This window comes from Schistocerca nitens, chromosome 5 (genome assembly GCF_023898315.1).
Source record: "Schistocerca nitens isolate TAMUIC-IGC-003100 chromosome 5, iqSchNite1.1, whole genome shotgun sequence".
Classification (NCBI taxonomy): Eukaryota; Metazoa; Arthropoda; class Insecta; order Orthoptera; family Acrididae; genus Schistocerca; species Schistocerca nitens.
Window position 1 is genome coordinate 133327908 of NC_064618.1, and position 16686 is coordinate 133344593.

The 16686-nt window shown below is 41.4% G+C and overlaps 1 protein-coding gene across 2 annotated transcripts in view; it reads right to left on the reverse strand.

Moving 5' to 3' along the window:
• LOC126260043 (transmembrane protein 241-like) overlaps nucleotides 1-16468 on the reverse strand; it is a 72218-nt gene extending 55750 nt beyond the window's left edge. The window contains exons 1-3 of one of the 2 annotated variants that reach the window (XM_049957225.1): nucleotides 16275-16468; nucleotides 15959-16132; nucleotides 10090-10296 (exon numbers count right to left, since the gene is read on the reverse strand). In XM_049957225.1, coding sequence (XP_049813182.1) covers nucleotides 10090-10197 — 108 coding nt within the window. In that variant the 5' untranslated portion in view covers nucleotides 10198-10296; nucleotides 15959-16132; nucleotides 16275-16468. The remainder of the gene's footprint in view (nucleotides 1-10089; nucleotides 10297-15958; nucleotides 16133-16274) is intronic. The other variant, XM_049957224.1, reaches the window with a different exon arrangement.
• Between the last annotated feature and the right edge of the window lie 218 nt (nucleotides 16469-16686).

The window sequence follows — 16686 nt, forward strand, 5'->3', positions numbered from 1 at the left end:
GGCACACAGTTTTAATCTGCCAGGCAGTTTCAGAATGACTAGTGCATACATTCAAGTCTCAAATGAAAAGCCTATTGTAGATTCTTTGTTGGACAATGCCTTTCTCCATTTTCTGAGCACCTATCGCTTCATACCAGTAGTGGAGCGGAGGCCAACTCCGCACCTGCCGCTGTCGGGATCATTTGACCGCTTCACAGCGGGCTCACCAATGTGGGTGCAAGGGTTTGGTTGCTAACCCAAGTGGATACCAGCCACTGTTGTTCACAGCTGGGGATCATGTCTTTGTGACACTCATACAGCTTATGGGCTGGTGGCATGCCATTTTGATCAGTTGTGCCTTCACTTGCCACTGGAAGCTATTGATTTGAGGGTGCAGCTTCCATCACTGCAGCGCACCCCACTGCCCTCCTCCTCAAGCCCATCATCACCTCCTGGAGAGGCAGCCCCATCCCATTTGCTGTCTCGTCTAGGTGCACCACCCTAGGGTTCCAGCTTCCTAGTGTCGGGTACCAGTCTGTTGCCGCAGCCTGTCATTCTAGTCGGGCCGTCTCCACTGGTTCCCTCACCACGATCCCTCAAGCCATCGTCACCAATGGATCCAGCCCTTTCTCCTCTGCACTGGGACCTGCCTGCTGACGATGATGCAGGGATGGCGATGGCACCCTCCTCTCCGGCGCTGGCGTCGAGTGCCACATGGGGGGCCTTGAGCTCCGATGCCTGCCCAGCATTATCATCTCCTCCCCCTCTGTCAGCACCAGCTGCTGCCACTCCAGATCCAATGGATATGTCTCTCGTCGTGCTGCCGATGTCTCCTCGGTTGCCCGGGTGCCCACTTCGCACGAGGGAGAGGTGTGCTGTATCCTGCTACTAGTACACGTGAGAGTGAGTGTGCCGAGTGTGGTGTCGCCGTGTGTGTGCGTGCCGAATTTGGCCCTCAACTGTATCAGCACGGGTCAGCCACTGGAGGCCGTCTGTGGGAGGTGTGTGCACGGCACGGTATCCACCATCCCATCTGTAAGCAACTCACGCATATACATGTACGGAGCAGTGCTGTCTATTAGAACAGTGTGGCTATATTCTGTGTTAATGGGTCATGGCAGCATGTGACACATGCATATGCATTTTCTAACAGTGTGACATCAACTGCAGTGCCTCACATGGGCTCGTAACCGTATCGGTCGGACCCTATACAACTGGAAAACAATGGCCTTGTCACGTGGTGGCCAATTTCAGTTGGTAAGAGCTGATTGTAGGGTTCAAGTCTGATGCAGACCCCACAAAGGCATGGACCCCAGGATATCAACAGGGCACTGTGAAAGCTGACCGTGGCTTCAGACTGGAGTGGGCTGTGTTTACATGGAATGGGTCCTCTGGTCCAGCTGTGCCAATCATTGACTGGAAATATTTATGTTTGGCTACATGGAGACCATTTGCAACCATTCACGGACAATGCACCATGTCACCAGGCCACAATTGTTTGCGACTGGTTTGAAGAGCATTCTGGAAATTTCAAGTGAATGATTTGGCCACTCAGGTTGCCAACATGAATCCCATTGAACATTTAGGTGACATAATTGAGAGGTCAGTTCATGCATAAACTCCTGTACCACAATACTTTCACAATTATGGGTGGCCATAGAGGCAGCATGGATAAATATTTCTGCATGGGACTTCCAACAACTTGTTGAATCCACACCCTGTCAAGCAGCTGCACTGTGCCCTGCAAAAGGAGGTCCGACACAGTATTAAGATGTATCCCATGACCTCTGTGTAGCTGCATGACCTACCGAAAATTTCAAATACAATTAGATAAAATAAGGGAATGAAATGTGTCTTTACTTTCAGTTGGTAACAAGTGCCTTTCTTCCTAATGACATTTACACAATGAGTTGTTAGCATGTTTCTTTTTGTTACATGAGACGCATTTCCACAGCTTTTGCAATGTGTGCATTACATAAAACTACAAGAAATCTATATTTTCTGACACAATTTAAGGAACCAATCTCTGGTATTCAAGAAATGAAATGAGCGTATGGCATCGTTGGCCGGGAGGCCCCTATTCGAGGAAGTCTGGCCACCAGGTGAAAGTCTTATTTCATTCAATGCCACATTGGGCAACTTGCACACTGGTGATGGGGGTGAAATGATGATGATAGCAACACAACACCCAGTCCCCGAGCGGAGAAAATATCTGCCGCAGCTGAGAATCAAACCCAGGCCTGCTTGCATGGGAGGTGAGCACGTTACCACCCAGCTAAGCAGCTGGACTGGTATTCAAGAATATGACTACAATGGTAACAGATTTACAAGTTTCCCAGCATAGAAACCATGAGTTGCCTCCCATGTGGACTAAACAAAACAATATAGGGCAGTTCCGTAAGGAGATCTGATAAAGTATAATATAAGTTTATTATGAAAAAAAAAAAAAAAAAAATGAAAACTATGTCCACCTCCATAGCTGAATGGTCAGTGCAGCTGACTGTCATGCAGGGAGGGGGGGCAGGTTCGATTCCCGGTTGTATCGGAGATATTTTCTTCGCTCAGGAATTGGCTGCTGTGTTGTCATCATCAATCATCATTTCATCAGCACCAACCTGCAAGTCGCTGAAGTGGCATCAAATAAAAAGATTTGCACTAAGCAGGCGAACAACCCCAGATAGGGTCTCCGCCAAAAACGTCATATGATTATTTCTTTCAGTGAAAACATTGAGAATGTGATGAAAACAAATCAAAATATCCTATTTGAAGACACACTATGACAAATTTACCCCAACAGAGTGCCCAGAGAAAGTAAACCGTGGCTAGGTAAATTTCACTGACATAAATTTGTTGTCTTTCTCTTCTCATCAATGTTGTTCTCAGTAACAACTAGGTCATTCCAATTTAACAGTTACATTACTGATTGCAAGGAGGGGGGATGTCAAGTCGTATCATAGTAACATTACTAAAGGCTTTCTTAGCTTTGACAATTGCTAATTAATTTTCCTGGTCCCGAATGTAATGAAGCAAACCCTGACTATAGCTGCAGTGCTGTGTTCTGAACACTGACTGCCACAGTCAATGAGCCATGCTGACACAACACCCTCCACCGCAAGTCACAACTGGGCTCCAAGTGACTTTCACAAGGCAATGACAAAGTCATCGAATACTAACTATCTATATCTAGACCTACACCTACAGGGGTACTCCGCAAATCAGATTTAAGTGTCTAGCAAAGGGCTCATCGAACCACCTTCACAATTCTCTATTATTCTAATCTCGTATAGCCCGCAGAAAGAACGAACACCTATATCTTTCCGTACAAGCTCCGATTTCCATTATTTTATCATGGTGATCATTTTTCCCTACGTAGGTCGGTGTCAACAAAAAATTTTGCATTCAGAGGAGAAAGTTGGTGATTGGAATTTCGTGAGAAGATTCTGTCGCAATGAAAAATGCCTTTCTTTTAATGATGTCCAGCCCAAATCCTGTATCATTTCAGTGACACTCTCTCCCATATTTTGCGATAATACAAAATGTGCTGCCCTTCTTTGAACTTTTTTGATGTACCCCATCAGTCCTATCTGGTAAGGATCCCACACTGCGCAGCAGTATTCTAAGAGGATGGACAAGTGTAGTGTAGGCAGTCTCCTTATTAGATCTGTTACGTTTTCTAAGTGTCCTGCCAATAAAATGCAATCTTTGGTTAGCCTTCCACACAACATTTTCTATGTGTTCATAATTGTAATTCCCAGGTATTTAGTTGAATTTATGGCCGTTAGATCTGACTGACTTATCGTGTAATCGAAGTTTAACAAATTCCTTTTAGCACTCAAGTGGAGGGCATCACACTTTTCGTTAGTGTCAACTGCCAATTTTCGCACCATTCAGATGTCTTTTCTAAACCCATGTTGACTGTGTGCCAATAGACTTTTCTTCAAGGTAATTCATAATGTTCGAACACAATATATGTTCCAAAATCCTGCTGTATATCGACGTCAATGATATAGGCCGGTAATTAAGTGGATTACTCCTACTACCTTTCTTGAATATTGGTGTGACCTGTGCAACTTTCCAGTCTTTGGATACGAATCTTTCGTCGAGTGAACGGTTGTATATGATTGTCAAGTATGGAGTTAATGCATCAGAATACTCTGAAAGGCACCTAAATGGTATTCAGTCTGGACTGGAAGATTTGCTTTTGTTAAGTGATTTAAGTTGCTTCACTACCCCAAGAATATTTACTTCTATGTTACTCACATTGGCAGCTGTTCTTGATTTGAATTCTGGAATATTTACTTTGTCTTCTTTTGTGAAGGCATTTTGGAAGGATGTGTTTAATAACTCTGCTTTGACAGCACTGTCTTTGATAGTATCTCCATTGTTACCACACAGGGAAGGCACTGATTGTTTCTTGCTGCTAACATTCTTCACATGTGACCAGAATCTCTTTGGATTTTTTGCCATGTTTCGAGACAAAGTTTTGTTGTGGAAACTGTTATAAGCATCTCGCATTGAAGTCTGCTCTAAATTTCGAGCTTCTGTAAAAGATTGCCGATCTTGGGGATTTTGCATCTGTTTAAATTTGGCATGTTTGTTTTGTTGTTTCTGCAACACTGTTCTGACCCATTTTGTGTACCAAGGTGGATCAGCTCCACTGTTAGTTAATTTATTTGGTATAAATCTCTCAATTGCTGACGATACTATTTCTTTGAATTCAAGCCTCATCTGGTCTACTTATATTATTAATTTGGAAGGAGTGGAGATTGTCTCTCAGGAAGGCTTCAAGTAAGTTTTTATCTGCTTTTTTGAATAGGTATAAGGTGTACACTCCATACAAATACTTTCGAAAACAACTTCCTGACACTTAAACCTATACTCGATGTTAACAAATTTCTCATCTTCGGAAACACTTTCCTTGCCATTGCCAATCTACATTTTATATCCTCTCTACTTCGACCATCATCAGTTATTTTACTCCCCAAATATCAAAACTCCTTTACTATTTTAAGTGTTTCATTTCCTAATCTAATTCCCTCAGCATCATCCGACTTAATTCGACTACATTCCATTATCCTCGGTTTGCTTTTGTTGATGTTCATCTTATATCCTCCTTTCAAGACACTGTCCATTCCGTTCAACTGCTCTTCCAAGTCCTTTGCTGTCTCTGAGAGAATTACAATGTCATTGGCAAACCTCAAAGTTTTTATTTCTTCTCCATGGATTTTAATACCTACTCCGAATTTTTCTTTTGTTTCCTTTACTGCTTGCTCAATATACATATTGAATAACATCTGGGAGAGGCTACAACCCTGTCTCACTCCCTTCCCAACCACTGCTTCCCATGGAAGTGAAACATGGATGATAAATAGTTTGGACAAGAAGAGAATAGAAGCTTTTGAAATGTGGTGCTACAGAAGAATGCTGAAGATTAGCACATAACTAATGAGGAGGTATTGAATAGAATTGGGGAGAAGAGGAGTTTGTGGCACAGCTTGACAAGAAGGAGGGACCAGTTGGTAGGACATGTTCTGAGGCATCAAGGGATCACAAATTTAGCATTGGAGGGCAACATGGAGGGTAAACATCGTAGAGGGAGACCAAGAGATGAATACACTAAGCAGATTCAGAAGGATGTAGGTTGCAGTAATTACTGGGAGATGAAGAAGGTTGCACAGGATAGAGTAGCATGGAGAATTGCATCAAACCAGTCTCAGGAGTGAAGACCACAACAACAACAATAAGATGTACAACTTTGCTTCCTCCATTTTTTCCCCAACATTTGAGGCTTTAATGAAACAAATTGTTTACACATGTATCATTCAAAGTATTTTCCATCACTAGCCACTACTTTCTCCCATCTCCTGAGCAGTGTACAAGTCCCACGTCGAAAAAATTGTTCATCTTTTGAAGTGATCCACGAATCGGTCCAATTTGTGACTTCTCCATGAGATCGGAAGTGCTGGTCAGCCAGGCCATTCACCATTGATCTAAACAGGTGATAGTCAGAGGGAGCAGTGTTTGGAGAATACGGCAGGTGGGGTAGGACTTCCCATTTTAGCATTTCCAAGTACATTTTGACCTCTTTTGCAATGTAAGGTCGAGCGTTGCGCTGAAAAATCACTTAACCGTGCCTCTCACTGTATTGTGGCCATTTGCTCTGCTCAAATGCATTACTTGCATTCGATAACGAGCACCTGTGATTGTTTCACGTGGTTTTAACACCTCATAGTACACGACACCGAGCTGGCCCCACCAAATGCAGAGCATGATCTTGGATCCAGGAATATTTGGTTTGGCCATTGACGTGGAAGCATGGCTGGGGTATCTCCATGAGTTTTTGCGTTTAGGGTTATCGTAATGAACCCATTTTTCATCCCCAGTCACAATGTGATGTAGAAATCCCTTCCGTTTTTGCCTCTGAAGCAACTGTTCACAAACACACAAATGCCATTCAATGTCTCTTGGTTTCAGCTCACACAGGACCCAAGTTCCTTCTTTCTGAATCATGGCCATAGCATTGAGATGTTTTGAAATGGCTTGCTGTGTAACTCCCACTAATCGTGCCAATTCTTCTTGAGTTTGACATGAGTCTTCACTCAGCAATGTCTCTAATTCTGCACCTTCAATAACATTCTCTCTTCCACCACTATGTCAGTCTACGATGTTAAAATCACCATTCTTGAAGCGTTGAAACTACTCACGACATGTTATTTTACTAATAGCATCCTTACCATACGTACTTGAGAGCATCAGCTGCTGTTTTCTTCATACTGAAACAAAACAGTAACACCTCCCGCAAATGACGAGAATTAGACTCATAATCTGACATTTTCAATCAAGAACAACTTTATGATGCAGGCACAAATTGACTAATGTTTGAATGAGGTTATGTTGATGAAGGTCCAAGCTAACTGCCTGACATCTGCAGTCTGTTTCTTTCGACCGCTACTTACTGTTGTCGCCACATATCGGCAAATGATAGAAGCAAAGTTGTACACCTTGTATATTTTTTGTTTATTTTTGGAGGATTTGGGGGTTACAATATTCAATCTCACTACGACAACCCTGTGTTCACTAATCCTTGTATCGGTTTTGATGCTCATTATTAACTCACGATTATTTGTGGCTAAGAGGTCAGGTGTGTTTTCACAACTGTTTACTATTCGCATGGACTCATGAACAAAATGCTCGAAATAATTTTCAGAGAATGCACTTAGCATAATTTCTAATGATGTTTTATGCATACTTCCAGAATTAAACCTGTATTTTTGCCAACGTATCGAGGGTAAATTAAATTCACCACCAACTATAATCGTATGAGTCAGGTATGTGTTTGAAATCAAACTCAAGTTTTCTTTGAAACTTTCAGCAACTGTATCATCTGAATTGGGAGGACAGTAAAAGGATCCAATTATTATTTTATTCTGGTTGCCAACAATGAACTCTGCCCATACTAACTCACAGTAACTATCTATTTCAATTTCACGACAAGATAAACTACTTCTAACAGCAACAAACAAGTGACCACCAACTGTGTTTAGCCTATCCTTTTGGAACACCATTAGGTTCTTCACAAAAATTTCAGCTGAGCTTATATCCTGCTTTAGCCAGTTTTCACTGCCTATAACGATTTGAGCATCAGTGCTTTCTATCAGCTCAGCACTTGGAGCTCTGGTACTTTCCCAACACAGCTACAGCACTTTACAACTGTTATACTGTTGGTTCCTGTATCTACATTCTTCCTGTGTTCGGCCTGCACCCTTTGTGACTGAAGGCCTTCTTGTTTTTTCCCCGAGACCCTCTAACCTAAAAAACTGCCCAGTCAATGCCAAACAGCCCCTGCTACCCGTGTAGCTGGCTCCTGTGTATAGTGGATACCTTACCTATTCAGCGGAACCCGAAACCCAACCACCCTTTGGCACAAGTCAAGGATTCTTGATGCAGGAAATGGACGACTGAAAGCGAACTAGATAACATAGTGTGAGTTCAGGGAGTGAAAAGGGTGGAAGAAATTGCGCTGGGAGCAACAGGATGGTTTTGTGGTGTGAGCATATTTTACTGTACTTAAGTTATCATCATGTACGGGGAAAAAGCAAAGATTTAAAATTCTGACAGGAGGAATGTGGGAGGAGGACAGTGTGGTTTTGGTGGTTAAATTTAGTGGTTAGTTGCTGGAAAGTGTTAAGACTGTGATCCTATTGATGGGCGGTATGTAGAACAGCATCGACATGCCCCTCGTCACCCAAAATCACCCTAGACTGGAACATATGAACCATATCTTTCACCAGGTCTTTGTTTATCACTCATTCTGCCCTGAAATGAGGGATATCCCACACAAGATACTTCCTTCTCTTCTAAAGTGGTGTTCTGAAACCCACCCATCCTACACATTATCCTAGTCCATCCATACGCAACTCCCATTCCAATTGTTAACATAGGTATCACATCCCTGTGGCAGACCAAGGAGCAAGACCTGCCCAATTCAACCACCCAGGACTTCCTAGTCCAGTCTAGTCATAGGCTTATCCCAATCTACCAGCGGCTGGCCGAGAAAGCAGCCACATCATATACCAACGCTGCTGCAAATACTACACAGATTTTCATGTCAGTGTGACTACCAGTCAGCTGTCTACCAGGATGAATGGCTGTTACTGCTACACTACTGCCAAGAACAAAGTTGACCATGCCATGGCACACCATGTAACTGGGCACAACATGCTCAATTTCAATGGCTGCTTCACAACAATACCAGCTTCTCTGTACTACGCAGATGGGAGTTATCCTTACAACACATGCTCCGCACCCGTAATTGTCCTGGCCTCAATCTCAGGTAACCCACTGTCCCTGCTCCCTCTCAGCGTGTGCTGCTTACCACCGGCCCTACAACAGTGCAATACATGCCTAGCCTATATATCTGCTACACCTCACTCCTGCATTCCTAACCAGCAAACTGACTGCCAAGCCACTGGCCACCAACCCCAGCCCCTCTCCTTGCCTCCTTCTCCCTTTAACCACCCCACCTGACACAACCCCCACCACAACCAGTCCACATGCTGAGAAACAAAGCATTGGCACTGTTAGCCCATGTGGCAAATGTAGGGGCAGAGAGGTGAGAGGCAGAGAGAGTGTGTGTGTGTGTGTGTGTGTGTGTGTGTGTGTGTGTGTGTGTGTGTGTGTGTGTTTTTTTTACTCTAGCTCATCAAAGGATAGCTCTGAAAGCTAACAACTTTTCTTTCCTTTATGTGTGCCTATCTACAACTCAACACTTCTGCTTTTCAATGAGTGGTCTCCTTAAATCTGAAAGAGTTTACAAAGAAATTAATCCTACAGATACCAAAAGTAACTGCCAAATGGTCTCAAGAATAACTTCTTAAAGTCTTCCACTGGTGTAATAAGTATGTTACATTTGCTACCCAAGACCTACAACTGAAGCATTTCAAGACATTAAAAGCTTCAAATAAGCTCGCTTTCAATTCTTACACAAGACACAATGTTATTGAGAAATCCAGATATACAATCAAAGTCATAAAATTAAAATCTCCTTACACAAGTTACATTAATAACTGGGTCCCTCACCTGAATTTCACGTTAGTGAAAAACATGCTTACGGTAAACATAAGTCTTCTCTTGAGGAATTTAAAGCTAGTGGCCACTGTCCATTCTATCTGCTTCTTAATAACCATTTGAAACATAAAAGTTATCACTCTAAGGAAGTAAGAGGGGCAAAATACAATAAAACTACCACTGAATGAAGTGCATAATTTGCTTTAACATAATAAATAAATATGTACATTATTACGTTGACCACTACGGTACAGAAAGTTGCACTTAACATGGAGTGTTGAGGGACATCATTCTCTCACTAAAAATGGCTCTAAAGGATCGAGTTGACAACTACTAAAGAAAATTAAAGCAGAAAATGTCTACAGATTGTGTAGTGCATGAACCACACTTTATGAACTATTACTCTCAAAAGTGACTGTAAAAAAATTCATGTGACTGGCAGTTTAAGAAGATGATTCATAAAAGTTTTAGGCTTTAAAAACTAATTTAAAGCATAGCTCAAAGCCAAATTTAAAAATTTGTAAAGTGAGCCATTATACTTACAAGTTTCGATAATGCTTTCGATCCAGCAACAATACCACCAACAAAGAAGACGCAGTGTGGCAGCAACTGCAAAGCTGCTGATCTATCCAATGGAACAACATCTAGCATTTTCTTTGCATTCAAGTATTTAAAAATGACTGCTCCCACTAAAGTTTGCCAAGCTTGGAACACTGTGGGGTACGTGAAACTTAAAACAGAGAGAACATACTGAAAAAGAAGAGGGTTTGGGTTAAACATGGTACAAAAGATGCAATTCAGTGTTACACAAATGGAATTTAAGCAGTGCTATTGCAAAATACACTACTGGCCATTAAAATTGCTACACCAAGAAGAAATGCAGATGATAAACGGGTATCCATTGGACGAATATATTATACTAGAATTACACATGTGACTACATTTTCACGCAATTTGGGTGCATAGATCCTGAGAAATCAGTACCCAGAACAACCACCTCTGGCCATAATAATGGCCTTGATATGCCTGGGCATTGAGTCAAACAGAGCTTGGATGGCGTGTACAGGTACAGCTGCCCATGCAGCTTCAACACAATACCACAGTTCATCAAGAGTAGTGACTGGCGTATTGTGACGAGCCAGTTGCTCAGCCACCATTGACCAGACATTTTCAATTGGTGAGAGATCTGGAGAATGTGCTGGCCAGGGCAACAGTCAAACATTTTCCGTATCCAGAAAGGCCCGTACAGGACCTACAACATGCGGTCGTGCATTATCCTGCTGAAATGTAGGGTTTCGCAGGGATCGAATGAAGAGTAGACCTGCGGGTCATAACAAATCTGAAATGTAACATCCACTATTCAAAGTGCCATCAATGCGAACAAGAGGTGACCAAGACGTGTAACCAATGGCACCCCATACCATCACGCCGAGTGATACGCCAGTATGGCGATGACAAATACACACTTCCAATGTGCGTTCAACGCGATGTCACCAAACACGGATGCGATCATCATGATGCTGTAAACAAAACCTGGATTCATCCGAAAAAATTATGTTTTGCCATTCGTGCACCCAGGTTCGTCGTTGAGTACACCATCGTAGGCGCTCCTGTCTGTGATGCAGCGTCAAGGGTAACCGCAGCCATGGTCTCCGAGCTGATAGCCCATGCTGCTGCAAACATAGTCGAACTGTTCGTGCAGATGGTTGTTGTCTTGTGAACGTTCCCATCTGTTGACCCAGGGATCGAGACATGGCTGCGCACCCGTTACAGCCATGTGGATAAGATGCCTGTCATCTTGACTGCTAGTGATACGAGGCCATCGGGATCCAGCACAGAGTTCCGTATTACCCTCCTGAAATCACCGATTCCATATTCTGTATTCTGCTAACAGTCATTGGATCTTGACCAACGCAAGCGGCAATGTCGCGATACGAAAAACCGCAATCGCGATAGGCTACAATCCAACCTTTATCAAAGTCAGAAACGTGATGGTACACATTTCTCCTCCTTACACGAAGCATCACAACAACGTTTCACCAGGCAACGCCGGTCAACTGCTGTTTGTGTATTAGAAATCGGTTGGAAACTTTCCTCATGTCAGCACGTTGTAGTTGTCGCCACCGGTGCCAACCTTGTGTGAATACTCTGAAAAGCTAATCATTTGCATATCACAGCATCTTCTTCTTGTCCGTTAAATTTCACTCTGTAGCATGTCATCTTCATGGTGTAGGAATTTTAATGGCCAGCAGTGTAGTTCTACAGTATATTTCTTCTACAAGGAAAAATAAGCATAAGCTTTACAAAATGTTTCCAGGATGGACAAAATGTCAGGGAAGAGGAAAGCCACAAACTAACATCCTAAAATTCTGATGATGTAGATTTCCATAAACAGAAACAAAAATTGATAAATGACAGTAAATAAACTAAAAGCTAATAATGTATTTAACACCAAAGTAGGACAAATAAGAGAACAATTATCCATCAGGAGGGACTTTCAGAAATGACTGAGATCATATGCTAGCAGAATTTGCCAAGAACAACAAAGTTTATTTTTGGCACATTCTTCCATTTGAAGTATGAAAAAACAGATGGCTGGAGATAAAGGTGTTACAACAGAAATTAGTGAACCCGGAGGGATGCTAACTGAAAAAGAACCCTGCAAAATTAACTGCTGCATCTCTGCATAGAAAAAATACTTCACACAGATAGAAAAATGTTGTAATTAGAGTACTTTGCAGAAAAGGAGACAGACAAGGCTACAGTTATCAAACTCTCACTTTGGTAAGACTCTTAGATTTCGAGATTGCTACTAACTCAACTTCAATAACAGCTGTTTTACCAGCCCTTGACATACAAGATACTGATTCTATTTACGTTACTATGCTGAATAATACCTTCATCAATGCTAAAGCTTCAGTTTCACTATGTAAGGATTTTGAAAAACTTAACACTGATGGATTAGACATGCACCCGTCATTTGTATCACCAAAACTATTCTCAGCAATCCTAGAGGAAATTATCAGTCTTTCAATAATAAACACAGAAATTAACAAAGATGCTACAGAATCAGTTGATGAGTTATTGCATTTAGGGAAGTTGAGGAGAACCACTGGATGAGCTGCAGAAGAAATAAACAGAAGAGTAAAAGTGACCTGGAGTTCTTTTGGTCATCTAAATAGAATGTTCATAATTAAATTTCCAGGGTGTCTAAAACAAAGTTTGCAGCAAGGACACGTGGACGTTTCATACAAAAACAATTCAAAACTTTAATATCTCTACAAAAATAATAAATTTTTTATGTAATTAGATTGCTAAAAAGTTTGCTTACCAAGTGGCAGCAGGAGAACACAAACATAAAGGTATTGAAATTTGCAAACTTTCAGAGCCAGTGGCTCCTCCTCCTGGCAGAAGGGTTGAAGGAGAAGAAAGAAGGGTGGAGGAAAAGGACTGGTGAGGGTAAGGGCATTAGAGAAATTTGGGAAAGTCACCCAAGGGTTAGGAGAGGCTTACCAGATGGGTTGAGAAGGAAATACTGATTGTTGGGGACTGCACCAGACAAAATGCAAAAACGCAAGAGCTTAAAGATGTTAAACAGGGTACTGTGCAAGACAGGGACTACTGACAAAACATTATGCTCAAGTTAATAAGAGCGAAAAGCTAAATGTATTTCATGTAGTAGAGATAGGTTGTGGAAAATGGACAGGTCTGAAAGTAAAAGAGTTAGAAAACTAAAAGGGAGTGCTGAGAGGAAATACTGAGACTGAATAACATAACACAATATTAGACTAGGTGGCTGGTGGGTGCTGAGAACCAAGACATGTTGTAATGCCAGTTACCACCTGTGGAGTTCTGAGAAATGGTTTCTGGGGGAAACCACATCCTCATATGGCACTTTCTTTTTGAATATTTATTTCCTATATACTATTTTGTTCATTCTTTCACATCATGTCTAACCAGTATTGATGTTGAAGCCAGTGGCAGAATTAAGTTTCAAGAGCTCTGCAGGCAAGAGCTGGTGTTACAAGATGTCCTTGGTTCTTACTAACCACCTGGCCTTAACTTTATGTTTCTTTGATCACAAGAACGATTCTGTTCTTCATTCCCTTTTAATTCTACATCTTTTATTTTCCAAACTGTCTATTTTTCCTTATCCCTCCCCACCTCTACCACAATGTACATTAAGATGCTTGTCAGTAATCTCTGTCTTGCACATTATCCTTTATTCCACTTTTAAGCTCTGAGGTTTTTAAAATCTTAACTGATACAGTCCCCAACAATCAAGCTTTTGTTTTCACACCACCTAGTAAGTTTCCTGTGCACTACAGTTCCGGGCAACTTTTCCGAACTCTCCTGATTCCCTAAACCTCATTAGTCCTTTTCCTTGACCCCTCTTCCATCTCCTTCAATCCTCCTGCCAGGAGGAAGAGCTCCTGGCACCAAAAGCTTGCAAATTTCAGTACCTTTATGTGTGTGTTCTCTGGTTGCCACTTTCAAATCAAAAACTTACCATCATTCAGTCTGCAATGGGAAGATTAATTACCACAAGATGCAAATTTATCAGAGGACAGCCTGGAGCAGAAGATGTGGTTTGGGGGAGGTGGTGTAGGTGGGGGGCTGGAGATGACTTACGAATGATGATGTTTTTGTGTGTGTGTGTGTGTGTGTGTGTGTGTGTGTGTGTGTAAGTTATGAATGTTGTTATTTGTTATCAGTTATACTTTTGCTTTTGTTTGTGTAGTGGGTTCACTATGTCTAATAGTTGGGGAAGGAGGTGGGAGGGGGGGGGGAGGAGGATGTGGTCAGTTTGGGAAGCACCTGTGGATTGTTTTGTTTCTTAGGCTGTTCATGCTAGTGTGCATGGTTAGCCAGAAAAGATTTGTGCATCGGTAGCTTAGATGAATGAGTATTTTTTGTAGTGTTGTTTGATTCTTATTATAGTGTGTATGACATGTGAGTTATGTTTGTAATTGTGTGTTTCTTGTATATCGATTTCAGTAGCTATGCTAGCTTTTATGAATTTCTGGTTTGTGCTGTTAAGTGGATTGTGTTGGATTGAGATTGGTAGGTATCAAGAACATAGTTTTATCAGTGCTGGTGAGATTACATTTTCAGCATTTGAATTGTGTGCAAAGTTTCGTTTTGTGGTATCACAGACTTCATTTGAATTGTATTGGTCTAGTGAAATTTCTGATACCACTGTGTGTGTATGCACGTTTCTCTCTCTCTTTTTTTTCGTCTCTCTTCTGAGAATTTTGTTTGTTTCATTTCTGCTTTAATACTGGTTTTGGTACGTTTCCAGTATTAAAAGTGTCATATATTTAATTTATTATGTCACAGCCAAAAGTTCCAATTCTCACAGTTGTGTCAATAATTCCACTGTATTTCTGTAATAGAATATTTCACGTATTGTATGTCTGTCTCAGGGGATGTTGTGAGTGATGTCACAGTCATCGTATGGGATATGTTTGAAAGAGAGGTGTCTGCAATCTTGATGTCACTGGTCAAAACTGATGGGTAGTACCCCAATCTTCGGTTTTGACAATAATTGAGGGGGGCATTAGTAGAAATTAGTGAATTTTGTTTTAGGAACATTTTTCTCATTTCTCTGTGCAGTTATTGGAGGTTGGAGATGTGGTCTGAATATAAGGTATAACAACATCCTCAACTTAGTTTACAGAAGATTAAAAGTCGTAAGTGTAAGCCAATGTTAAAGTTTTTAGTCTTATGTTGTTCAGGACAGGCATGCTGCCACTCCACCAGACGTTATTAAAGTGAATTTAGAGGAGGAAAGTATGATATATTTTGACGGATAGACCACTAACATAAGGTTAGATGACCTAAACTATCAGCAGTTTATGGTTAATCATCAGGTGGAATCCAACAATTTTGAATTTTGGAGCATGTACACATGCTGTAAGTTTTTACTGGCTTGCAATTAGGGAAGCTGTTCTGTGGGGCATCGCAGAACTACACAGCTAACATATTTGTACGAGTATGTGTGGATGAAATGTGTGACTATAGGCGAATGGTTTGTCTTCCAAGATTCTTGTGAGAGGTCTTAAAAATTTAAACTTTTATTTCATTTTATTTATTGGTAGTCAGATCAGTGTGTTGACGTATGATCTTCATGTGCTTGTGAGTGTGGTGAGACGTATGCATCTTTAAGGTCAAGGGAAGAGTCCGATTCCAATGTGTCATAGCTGTGTGTGTTTTGGTATCGTGAGCTGCTGCTGGCCTACATAGGTCAAGGGAAGTGTCCGATTCCAATTTTCGTTGTTTTTGGTGTTCGTTTCGTGGTATCGATAGCTGAGGAGAGATTGTAATTTTTGGAGTAGTTGAGCTAGGGGAAACAATGCAGTTCATAAAAGCTGCATCACTTGGAGATTGCATATTTTGTCATATTCAGTACCTGTCAAGTTTCTTCTTTCATATGGGATCTGTGAAACACGAGAGATGAATTAACAACCAGGTAGCACATTTGTTGATCACTGGTGTTTGGTCGTTGATGGAATACATATTAAGACTTAAGAGTCGACAATCTTCTGCTTGTGGCGTCGACATACTGTTCGACTTTAATTTAAAACTGCCGCCATCAAACAACGAAACAAGGGGTAAAATAATAGTTAGATTTTGTTTTCCATTCAGCTCCACTTCAGATCAGGCCGTAAATGAATGCCAACAAAGCAAAGCACATGTGGTGATGTCATGTATTTACCAGTACTCACCTTGTTTATAAAGACTGTGGAAACGAAAAGAAAAGAATGAGTCACAAACTCTGAGTAAACTATTTTTTCCGCACAGTGCATTTTTTTAATTAATGCACAATAAAGCTCCATCATTCTTGCCATATGAGACCCTACTTCCACATGACAGGTGGACCTAAAAACAAGTACGTGTTGTCGTGTTTACAACGCTGAATGCTCCGCGTCTCTTTATATCGACAGTTACGCTATCGATTTTACTCCGACTCTCTAAAATCGATCGATAGTCCAACTCCCAATAGCCACAGCGAGATTTTAAATTTCTGCTAGGGAAACTGCATAGTGTTACACATTTCTTTATCTAGTAATCGACGACTTTTATACTAGTCTGAACTATTTATTTCACATTTCAAAACTTGTTCCTGAAATTGATATA